At 48.0% G+C, this 11197-nt stretch overlaps 1 protein-coding gene across 1 annotated transcript; it reads right to left on the reverse strand.

The window, feature by feature from the left end:
- Positions 1-1579: 1579 nt before the first annotated feature.
- On the reverse strand, positions 1580-8903 carry AVPR1B (arginine vasopressin receptor 1B). The gene is made up of 2 exons (XM_074977256.1): positions 7994-8903; positions 1580-1887 (listed from the first exon to the last, which is right to left on the reverse strand). The coding sequence occupies exons 1-2, from the start codon at positions 8901-8903 to the stop codon at positions 1580-1582; spliced, it is 1218 nt and encodes a 405-aa protein (XP_074833357.1).
- Between the last annotated feature and the right edge of the window lie 2294 nt (positions 8904-11197).

Below are 11197 nucleotides of genomic sequence, written 5' to 3' on the forward strand. Positions count from 1 at the left end.
GAACCCTAGTTGTCTGTATCCAGAGCCTGCAAGGTGCACTCTGTATTGATGGGCTGTTTAAGAGCAGATCCCATCGACGGCTCTCCTTGCATTTATTGTTTTCCACTCCGTAGGCTGTGGCAGTTGATTTTTAGAAACATTAGACAGACCAGGAGAAACAGCTCTACAAAATTTAAAGGGTTGATCAAGATATCCTGAAGTTTTCTATTTTCATCTTTCTTCTACTTAAGATCAGCCACTAGACCACAGCAAAACTGCTGTTTGCTTCGAGCTTATGTTCTGTGTCTGTACAGCAGTCTGGACAGCACCTAGCACAAAAGGGCTCTAGTCCCTGTCTGGGACTCCTGCAAGCTACCACGGTGTAAATAATAATTTGTAAGTCTCCAGAGACCTCAGTGGAGTTTAGTCTGCAGAGGCAATTGCTCACACCAGCATTCCAGCAGAGGGCAGCATCCCACACACCGATTAGCATGCTAGTGAGGCAGAATGCGTTAGCTGCCCGCTGTACAAGGTACATTTTGACCTGGAGAAGCTGAATTTTTCTCCCTTCTGAGTAAAGCACATCAGAATCCATAGGCTATGTAGTTATTTTTAATCATCTTTCAGGCAGAGTTAGCTGAGCTGCCTTTTGCTAATAATGCCAGCCACGTTGCAGGAACTTTAATTGACATTTTATTTAAAAGAACATGGAATCATGCCACGGATACCGGGAGTTACTCTGGATTAACTGTGATGAAAAGGACAGTAGGGCTTTGCTCCGAGAGTTTGGTTTTATTAGTGCAATAGGGAATCTGGTGACTGAATTGAATGGTGCGAGAATATACTCTTTGCTTCTTTGCGGTCAGATCTGAGCAAGGACAAGGCCCTAGCCTGTGGATCTGAACTGAAGCCAGCAGTGTCCAGCTGCCATGCCCCCAGGGCAGGGGGCTGGTTAGCAATATGTTCCTAAAGCAATCTGTGAATGTGCAGCTCAGTGTAAGGGACCCTCCATAGCAATGTACCAAATTCCTCTTCTGTCAGGCAAAAGGCGCTTTATAGTCAGTAGGCCTGAGTCACCTCTCATTGTACACAGGTGGAACCCCATTGACTTCCTGGGGTGACTCCCGCCAGACATGGGAGAATCAGGCCCAAGATGGCAATGGGAATTTGGCATCTGTAAGGACAGAGCAAAATTTCTCTGATGCATGTCTCTTTCGTACCCACCGCCTTGAAGATGAGCAGGAGACCCCTGTTAAGACACACATTGACAACAGCTTCTCATCAGACAGATTCTTCTGGGGCTTGAGGCAGATGGAAGAGGGAGAGATCTAATTTCTCTTGTATGAGGTAAAGAGACTGAAAGAGATGCTGCTACTGCACAGTAGCAAAGTACAGAAGGACAAGAGAGACACTGTGGGTGCTCTCTGGGTTAAACACAGAGGTTGGTGTGGAATGAAATGCTTCCCAATGCAAAGAGAATTCCCTTCCCCCCCATCCTCCATCCTACCCAGAAAGCATCGGGTGTGTCCTCTAGTCCCACGTCTACTCCAAGTGCTGGATGACAGCAAGAGTTGCCTGGCTGCACAGACGTGCCACCGTTCTAGAGCACACCTGACTCAGTCACCGTGTCCTCATCTGATGGGTAGAAATCTTTCAAGTTTCCCTGGTGCAGCTGGATCCCAGCAGCAGCCGTGGGGTGGCTCTGCATCAGGCCAGTGGTTTTCCGGCTGTAGATGCTCCCGTTGGAGGATTGCCTCTTAACACCTGGGCGGATGCTCCTGCAGCAGGAGAAGTACCGCAGGGCGTCCTGCAGGAGGTGCCCACTGAAGAACATGTAAATCCAGGGGTTGCAGCAGCTGCTGAGGCTGGCCAGCAGCATGGTGATGGTGAATGCCACGTTGCTGGACTCTGTAATGAACGTGGGAAAAAAAACACCCATTATTTCCCCAGAGGTGAACTGATACAGAGGCAGCACGGTTCAGCAGCCAAATGCATCAGCCTGGGACGTAGGTTCTGTTCCTGCTTCTGATGCTGATCTGTTGGGGAAATCAAATCCCTTCCCCTCTTTGCCTGTTTCACCCATTTAAACTTTCACTTGTGTGGGGCAGGGACTGTGTGCAGCACCCTGCACAGTGGGGCTCTACGCTCAGCTGGGCAGGTGCCCCTGGCAAACAAGCAATAATGTCTATGCAGCGTTCCTGGAGAACACTGCCCCGGCGAGGGGTCTCTGGGGACAGCCCGCACCTTTGTGGGTTGAGGCTGTAAATCAACATGTATATGCGGTCAGTGTTCCCGTAAGCTGTGCACATGGGCAGGAGAGAGTCAGGTGTTGCCCAGCTGATGAGCAGAACGCCCCCCCACCACTGGCAGCCTGTTTTTCTGTTGGTGGTACACATTTGGTGTGCAGAACAAAATGTATTACACACGGAGGGAAAAAAATTAGAGGCAAGACCCTTCCCTGGGGTGTGATCTGGCAGTGAGCAGCAGGTCCATTCTGTTTGGGTCCCTCACTTTCAGATGCCACTGTGCAAAGAAAGCTCCATTTCCAGGCCTGTTGAAAACATCAGGACAAACTTATAAATAGAAAGACAAGAGGAATGTTAAGAACAACCTGAGGCCTTTCCATCTGCTGGCTGAAACAATTTCACAAAGCCATTGTGGAGGCTCTGTCACCATAGAGTGGCTTATGATGACGTCCTACATTTAAAGAATTGTCATGGACGCTTGCAAACACTTCCTACCAGGCACCTCCCTGCACACTTCCAGGGGAGATGATGTGATCTTCACAAGCAGATGACACCAGATCTGACAGTGGAGGGAAGAAAGGGGCAACTGCTCTGCTGACCAGCATTTCAAAGGGCCTGGAGCTCCAGCTGCTGCTGCTGCTGCTATTGCAGCAATGGGAGTGCTGGGTTCCTTTGAAACACCATGGCAGCACTGCTCTGCAGCTCTGACATGGGCGGAGGCAGGGGTGAGCGTGGGCTGGGGACAGCGCACGATCTGAGCCTCATTACAGGTTGACTGCCCTAAGCCCCTTCCCGTCTGCCCTTGGCCCCGCCTCTTGGGCGCAGAGCAGGGCTCCCCTCCCACCTGGCCTGTGGGCCTGCGGTGACTCTCGGCCTGCCTGGAAACACCTGCTGAGACAGTTGCAGACTTTTGAAAAGAAGCTGGAAAGGCATTCTGTGCTGGGTGCTACGCAGCCTGGCCAAATAGAGGAAGAGCTTTATCCTGCTTTACTTCACAGAGGTCACTGACAGTGGACACACTTAAAATCCTCCCCCTTCTTTCATGGCCTTCTTACATGGCCAAACAATGGAGCCGCTCCAGAGGTTCATGTTTTCGCTTGTCTGGGCTTGCACAAGACAAAGATGTTTGTGCTGCATTTTGAGGCATCTCTGCATGCTGCTGGAGGGGCAGTAGCCGCAGCCTTGGCTAGACTTCTAATAACAGCAGTGACTTGGCTCCACAGACTTTTCTCTACAGACCCATTGAGCAAGCACATGCTCAGTCTTCTCTATTATTTGTTTAACAGGAAAATAATAGGCAGGGCCAGATTCCTGCACTCTTACTTGTGAAACACAGTCTGCTCCTCCAAGGGTCCCAGTGAACCACAGTGAATGGAGTGCCACCCAGCATGTATTGGGAATTGATTAAAAGACAGAAAACAAAGGGTGGGAATAAATGGTAAATTTTCACAATGGAGGAGGGTAACTAGTGGTGTTCCCCAGGGGTCAGTCCTGGGACCGATCCTGTTCAACTTGTTCATCAATGATCTAGAAAATGAGGTAAGAACATAAGAACATAAGAACGGCCATACTGGGTCAGACCAAAGGTCCATCCAGCCCAGCATCCCATCTGCCGACGGTGGCCAATGCCAGGTGCCCCAGAGAAGGAGAACAGAAGACAATGATCAAGTGATTTATCTCCTGCCATCCATCTCCTGCCCTTGTTCTGAGGGCTAGGGCACCATAAGCGGTGAGGTGGCAAAGTTTGCAGATGACACCAAGTTGTTCAGGACAGTCGAAACCAAAACAGATTGTGAAGAACTACAAAAAGATCTCAGCAAACTGAGTGATTGGGCAGCAAAATGGCAAATGAAATTTAATGTGGGTAAGTGTAAGGTAATGCACGTAGGAAAAAATAACCCAAATTACACGTACTACATGATGGGGTCAAATTTAGCTACGACAGATCAGGAAAGGGATCTTGGAGTTATAGTGGATAGTTCTCTGAAGACATCCACGCAGTGTGCAGCGGCAGTTAGTAAGGCAAATAGGATGTTAGGAATTATTAAAAAAGGGATCGATAATAAGGCAAAAGATATCATACTTCCCCTATATAAAACTATGGTACGCCCACATCTTGAGTACTGAGTGCAGATGTGGTCTCCTCACCTCAAAAAAGATATATTGGCATTAGAAAAGATTCAGAAAAGGGCAACTAAGATGATTAGGGGCTTGGAACGGGTCCCATATGGGGAGAGGCTAGAGAGACTGGGACTTTTCAGTTTGGAAAAGAGGCGATTGAGGGGCAATATGATAGAGGTATATAAAATCATGAATGGTGTGGAGAAAGTGAATATAGAAAAATTATTTACCTTTTCCCATAATACAAGAACTAGGGGACACCAAATGAAACTGATGGGTAGTAGGTTCAAAACTAATAAAAGGAAATTTTTCTTCACACAGCGCACAGTCAACCTGTGGAACTCCTTGCCCGAGGAGGCTGTGAAGGCCAGGACTCTATTAGGGTTTAAAAAAGAGCTTGATAAATTTTTGCAGGTTAGGTCCATAAATGGCTATTAGCCAGGGATAAAGTATGGTGCCCTAGCCTTCATAACAAGGGCAGGAGATGGATGGCAGGAGATAAATCACTTGATCATTGTCTTCTGTTCTCCTTCTCTGGGGCACCTGGCATTGGCCACCGTCGGCAGATGGGATGCTGGGCTGGATGGACCTTTGGTCTGACCCAATATGGCCATTCTTATGTTCTTATAAAGGAGTGGAGACCTCAGTGGGAATGGTGATACTCTGTCTAGACTGATGGTGCAAACAGTTATCGTCAGGTCCTGGGAGTTACCCTGTTGCTAGGATCTAAGCTTTGCAAGTGAGCAGAAAAGCTTCTGCTGACTTCAGTGGGCTTTGGATCTGGTCTGTAGAGGCAGCTGGCTGCAGCATCCCCAGAAAGGAGATTTTCTTTGTGCTGTAAGAGCAACGCAATCAGCTGCTGTGACACCAGTGTGGTTTATCAGCTCAGTGGCCCTGACGCTAAAGATGTTTTTCCTACAGGCTTTGTGAGACGGCAGGAGCTGAGAGCCAGCAGCTTGTCAGTTTAGCGAAAGTCACCTCTTAGCTGCTTTTCTATATCCATGTACAGTGGCTATTCTGAAATGTTCCTAAGCCTATGGCTGGAACTGAGGGGCCAACTCTCTCCTTTACATGCAGGTCCCCTGAACAGTGCTCTAGCAGAGTAGTGGAAGCTTGATGTGGATGTGGATGATCTTTACACCCCTGCCAGTGGAGTAAAGGGGACCTTAGCTTAAAAGAGAAGATGGCCCAGGATGTTTTTATTTCTTGACTGGAACCTTGGGCTGTAACTGGACCGGATTCTGGTCTCACTTACACCAGACTAAATCTTGAGTAACGTCACTGGCTTCCAGTGGAGATGTTCTGGATTTGTGATGTGGTAGGAAGGATCAGTCTCTGGCCCACTGGTTTCTGATCATGAAAGGCTGTATGATTTAGTGTACATGGCTGAGAAATGAAACATTCAACAGGAGTAATTTGCATCAAATGATGCATCCAGAGTCATAAATATACATACATCTCATAGAACTGGAATGGACCTCAAGAGGTCCTCGAGTCCAGTCCCGTCCCTGATGCAAATGATATATCCAAATGCTGAGAATACAGTTTGGGATGAAGGGGAGAGAACAGACAACAGTGTAGATAGTCTCATCTGAACTTTGTAATGGCTTTCGTCAGAGGCTGAACTCATGGACTCTATGAAAGACAGGCATTAGTCATTATTAGGCACATAAGAAAATCACCAATCAAGTTCCTGTCTCTTCCTCCAGTGTCTGGAATTAAAAACTTCAAGAAGTATGAGTAGGTGAGAACTCCTTCCAGTGAAGCCATTGTTAATGATAGTCTGCTGAACATTAAATGGATAGAGGTAGTGACTGGACGTGGGAGGGACTGCTCAGTGCAAACTGAATTTCAAACCCAGATGCTGCAACTGTGGCCCTGTGCTTTGTGGGTGAAATTGACCTTGTGCAGAGTCTGCACCAGGCTAGTATACAGCTTAAGTCCCCCTTTAACCTTTAAAGTTGGGTTATGAGTTGTGTACTGGCCCTTTGCCCAGGGGCTGCCTTTCACCCTTCCAGAATATCCAGATATAAGGTACATAATTTCAGAGGGGTGGCCATGTTAGTCTGTAGTGTCACAAAACAACAAGTATTCCTGTAGCACCATAAAGACTAACAATATAAGGTGTGAGACAGAAAGAGGCAGATCTGCAAAAACACCTCAATGATTTGGGGGCACAAGTCCCATTGTCTTTCCCTGATTTTTATTTAATTGTGTTTCTTGTGTGATTAAATTAGAAGCCTTGGATAGGAATCATTATTACTTTGCACTGAATTAAAAAAATTCTTAGATGTGCTTCTGATGCTCTCACACTGCTGCCTTTTGTATCTACATATCTGTGTCGAGTATCTTCCTCTGAAATGGCTGTGATGACAGCAACACAGACAGGCTGCTTTTGACAGAAGAGCTAGTTGATAGCAAGTGTTGCAAAATGCTGAAGCAAGAACAGAAAAATTGGTGTATTGCCAGCAGATTTTGCATCAGGGATAACATGTTGGCACTTTGCACTGGAATACTATTAAATACATTTTGGGATGTGACACTAGTAATCTTCTTTTAAATTCATTAAGATTTTTTACAAAATAATATTTTAAATTATTACCAAAAATGAATGAAGGTTTGTTGCAAATGAACCTCTGATCAGTTTGGAAAGAATCTGAACCACAGTGAATACTGGGACAGGTTTCCAGCCCAGTTTTGTGTCACAGACTGGAGAGCCACTATTATAGATGTCGATCTGCATGCAGAGAGCCAAAATACGCACCGGTGTACTGCCCATTTTAAGCTAAATGGAGATCAATGATTATGAAATCATCAGTTTAATTAATCTGTGAGTGTGTGTAAGAGGGAACAAGAGAGACAGAAATCTGCCTGGTTTGTATGAAGTGTATTCAGTCTGTGTATTTGTCTCTGTGTGGGTGTAACTGTTTCTCTCTCTGTTGAACAAATGCCTCTGTGCATGGAAGAGAGGCTTTGTGAGTCAATATGTGAGTGCATCTCTGACTGTGCAGTGTGTGCGTGTGTGTGTGTGTGAGGTCTTTGTGTGTCTAGAATCTGTGCGCGCACAGAATGTGTATGTGCAGTGTGTGTGTGTGTGTGTCTAGAATGCGTGTAAAGAATCTCTCGGAAGGTATGCAGTTATCTCTGATGCTTTATCAGATGTGTGCAAACAAAATGTTTCTGCATATCAGAGGGTTGAGGGTGGGTATGTTAGTGTACAGTGCCTATTCTCTGCATTCTGTGGGAGTGCGTTCTCTGGGTGTATGTTGTGTCTCTGAGTGTGATGTGCCTGTTGTGAAGGTGCATGTATTGTATTCCACAGGAGTGCATTCCTTCTGTGCGTTGAGCATGTTGTGATGCGTGTATGTACCTCTGTTGGTGTAACCCACACACCTACTGGGCATGGCTCACTGTCCCATGTAGTGGCACCTAGATCACTTAGAGAGAGAGAATGGGTCTCCTTTACAGCCTTAGCTGAGAGCCAGCTGGCTTTCAGGTCAAGCTGGACAGGCTCTTGCACTGAGATCCCAGCTTTAGAAGCCAGTCAGTCCCTGGATGCCCCCATACATGCTCCAGCCAGGGACTGGCTGCTTCTGGTGAGCTGTCAGAGGCACCCCAGCCCAGCTCCCCACTGGCCCATCACTTACCCTCGTCGGGGGCATTCTTGTCCCACACCGACCACATCTGCACGCTGAAGAAGGGCGCCCAGCAGGCCATGTAGGCCAGCACGATGACGAAGGTTATCTTCACCGTCCGGATCTTGGCCCTGGAGATGGTGCGCACGCTGCTCACCCGGGAGGGCTGGCCGCAGGGGCACCCTGCTGCTGGCTCCACCCCACTCTGCGTCTTACCCCGGAGGTTCTTGCAGATCTCATGACAGATAAGGCCATAGCAGACAGTGAGGATACCCACAGGCAGGACAAAGATGCACAGTGTGGTCCAGGTGATGTAGGCCCGGGCCCCCCAGGGGTACCTGAAGTCAGCCCAGCAGTCCAGCACCCCAGAGCCCTGATGCACCTCCCTCAATGAGAAGATGAAGACCTGGGGCAGGCTGAGCAGGCCACTGAGCAGCCAGGTGGCCCCGATCATCAAGTACGCCTGCCTGCCTGGCTGCTGCAGCGTCCGCAGCGGGTGGCACACGGCCATATAGCGGTCCAGAGTCATGATAATGAGCATGTAGGTGGAGGCGAACATGCTCAGCACCTGCAGGTACTTGACAGCCCTGCAGAGCAAGTCAGGCCCCAGGAAGCGGTAGGTCACCTCCCAGATCATTTGGGGCAGCACCTGGAAAAGCGCCACCCCCAGGTCCGTCAGCCCCAGGTGCAGGATGAAGAGGTGCATCCTGCTCATCTTCTTTCTCAGCTGGTACATGGCCAGCAGCACACCTAGGTTGCCCACGGTGGCTACCACCAGGATAGTGGCCAGCACCCCGATCTCGGCCCGGGCGAGTGCCTCATCCCGGGTTTGGTAGAGGGTCCAGTTGAGATCCCCTGCTGGGGTCAAGACACCCCCCAGGCTGCTACAGGATGTGCTGTTCCTCTCTGAGCCCAGCTCCATTGCTGGGACAGCTGGAGGAGACAGCCACTAGGCAGGACAGCAGCTGGGAATTCTTTTCCAAGCAGCGTGTTTCAAATGAATCCCTATTGTGAGCTGTGCCAGAGTCGCTTCATTTCCTTAGCCCTGGACCCCAGGACTGGGCATTTCCCCAATGGCTATTAACTGGAGTTTCTCTGTCCTTTTTTCTCCCGGGAGCTGATGGGTTTCAAGCAATTCTGAGCTAGCTGATAGCAAATCCCCTCTCCTGTTAGCCTGGTCAATTTCAAATCTTGTATAACTGAATGCAATGTCCGCCCTGGAAATCTCCCCAATCCTCCTTCTCCCCCTTCTGCTAGCTAGCTCCAAGTCCCCCTTCTCACATTCCCTCCACCCAAAAAAGGCTAGTCAGCTTCCAAATCTCCCCCCTGCACACCCACCCACTTCCCAAATATTAACTTTCAGGAGAAAAACACCTCTGCATCCTGTTTCTAAAAATGCAATAAAATAAAGAAGAAACACCTTAGAGATGCTCCAGCAATTTGGATCTTTCAGCCAGAGAGTAACTTTGGAAAAAGCCAGATTTCTGGCTTCTGCATAGGTGCTGTGGTGCCTTCTGAATGCAGCCTGCGCTGTGTGAATGGTGTCTGCCTTGGGTCTGGGTTTTATAGTCTGGGAGCTGACCGCCTTCTTCTGCTCTGTTCTATTCCACTGCCTGAGCAGCAGCTGGCGAATCAGAGGAGCAGGAGCACATGCAGGTGGGTGTCAATTTCCTTCCCTGGGGATTAAAAGAAGGTGGCTTTTAAGCTCTGGCTCTCCAGCTATGCAATGGGTTAATGATCCTGACTTCCTTTCAAGAATTTGTTGAGACTGGCAGCTGCCCAGGAGAGATTCTAGTGCAGCCCAGTTGATTAGCTGAGTATCCATAGTGTACAGCGTGTGATTTTTGGTGGTGGTGCACATCTGCACATGCCTTGGCGCATACAACAAAATTTATTCCACCCTGGATTAAAAAGAATTGGAGAGAACACTCGTTGGGGTACAGGACATCTGAACAATCCCTGTTTGTTCTTCCTTGCCCAAATACTGCAATTTCAGTTCATCAGACAGAAGGCCATGCCCCAGATAGGGAGCAGAAGTCTGGCTACTTCACTGAGATAAGTTCAGGACAGCCTCGGTGCCAGTCTCTGGACTGTTTGGGGGGTGTGGCCATCAGCTTTTCTACATGAGTGAAGAAGACGACATCCTCTATGAATCCATCTGCAGACGAGTTTCACTCTTCAGTCTGGAATAATGGCCTTGTCTATGGATTTATGGTGTGTGCCATGCTGCAAAAAAAGCTTCCTGAAAATTCATAGAAGAGGAAAGGGATTGCAAACATATAATAGTATCCACCACCATATAGTCAAGAGAAATTCAGTAGATGACACAAGAAATGCAGTAGCTTCTGTCAAAAGAGAAAGGCCTTAGAAATTACAGTGCCAAAAATATAGATGATGGGGTACTTATCTCTTATAAGGAGATTGTGTTGCTTGCCTACGGAAGGGAAATTGTGGTTTTGCAGCTAAACCCTAGAGCTGGATGTTGGGAGTTCTGGTTTCTTTGTGCTCACCTCTTCAAAATGTGGCTTGGCCCCGTCACAATGGGAACAAGAATATTCCCCTGCTTCTATTTCTCTCTTTTCCACTTGGTGCCCTGGTTTTTCTCACTTTCCAACTGGATTTTTTCTTACGAGGAGCCCTAACAGAATCTTTCTTCTTCATGCAGACCAGCTCTGAGCAACGACAGATGAGACAGTACTTAAAATGCTGGCAGCCCCCTGCCGCTCTCTTTCCTGCAGGACTAACTGCTGCTGTAATTGGTGGCAATCAGCTGGATATGGGAAATTTTTGCTATAACAAAAATCACTTGTTCAGAGACAATCTCCGAGTGTGGGTAGGCCAAAAATGAGATCACAAGTGGCTCAGGTACTGCAGTGGTGGACATGGTATAAGGAAAAATAAAGAACAGAAACTTAACCCTATGGAAGACTAGGATTTTAGTAAGGTTTCAGAGGCAGCCATATTAGTCTGGTTCAGCAAAAACAATGAGTCTGGTGGCACCTTAAAGATTTAACAGTTTATTATGGCATAAGCTTTCCTAAGTTGCAACTCATGTCATCAGATGAATGAAGTGAAAGAAAAAGAAATAGTCGGGATAAGCGTTCCCTAGAACCTGAGTGTTTGGGTGGCCACCCAGGAGGGATTTCGATGTGGCCCTGCTGATTAGCAGTGCGCCCCCTGCTGCTCACAGTGGGCAGCATATGTTTTTGTTGGTGG

This window comes from Carettochelys insculpta, chromosome 26, assembly GCF_033958435.1.
Source record: "Carettochelys insculpta isolate YL-2023 chromosome 26, ASM3395843v1, whole genome shotgun sequence".
NCBI classification, from domain to species: domain Eukaryota; kingdom Metazoa; phylum Chordata; order Testudines; family Carettochelyidae; genus Carettochelys; species Carettochelys insculpta.

Bases quoted from the DNA above. Each gene is read 5' to 3' on its own strand.
- AVPR1B (XM_074977256.1), bottom strand. From the start codon at position 8,903: ATGGAGCTGGGCTCAGAGAGGAACAGCACATCCTGTAGCAGCCTGGGG. The intron at 1,888-7,993 runs GTAAGTGATGGG...CGTTCATTACAG, and splicing joins CAAGAATGCCCCCGACGAGG to AGTCCAGCAACGTGGCATTC.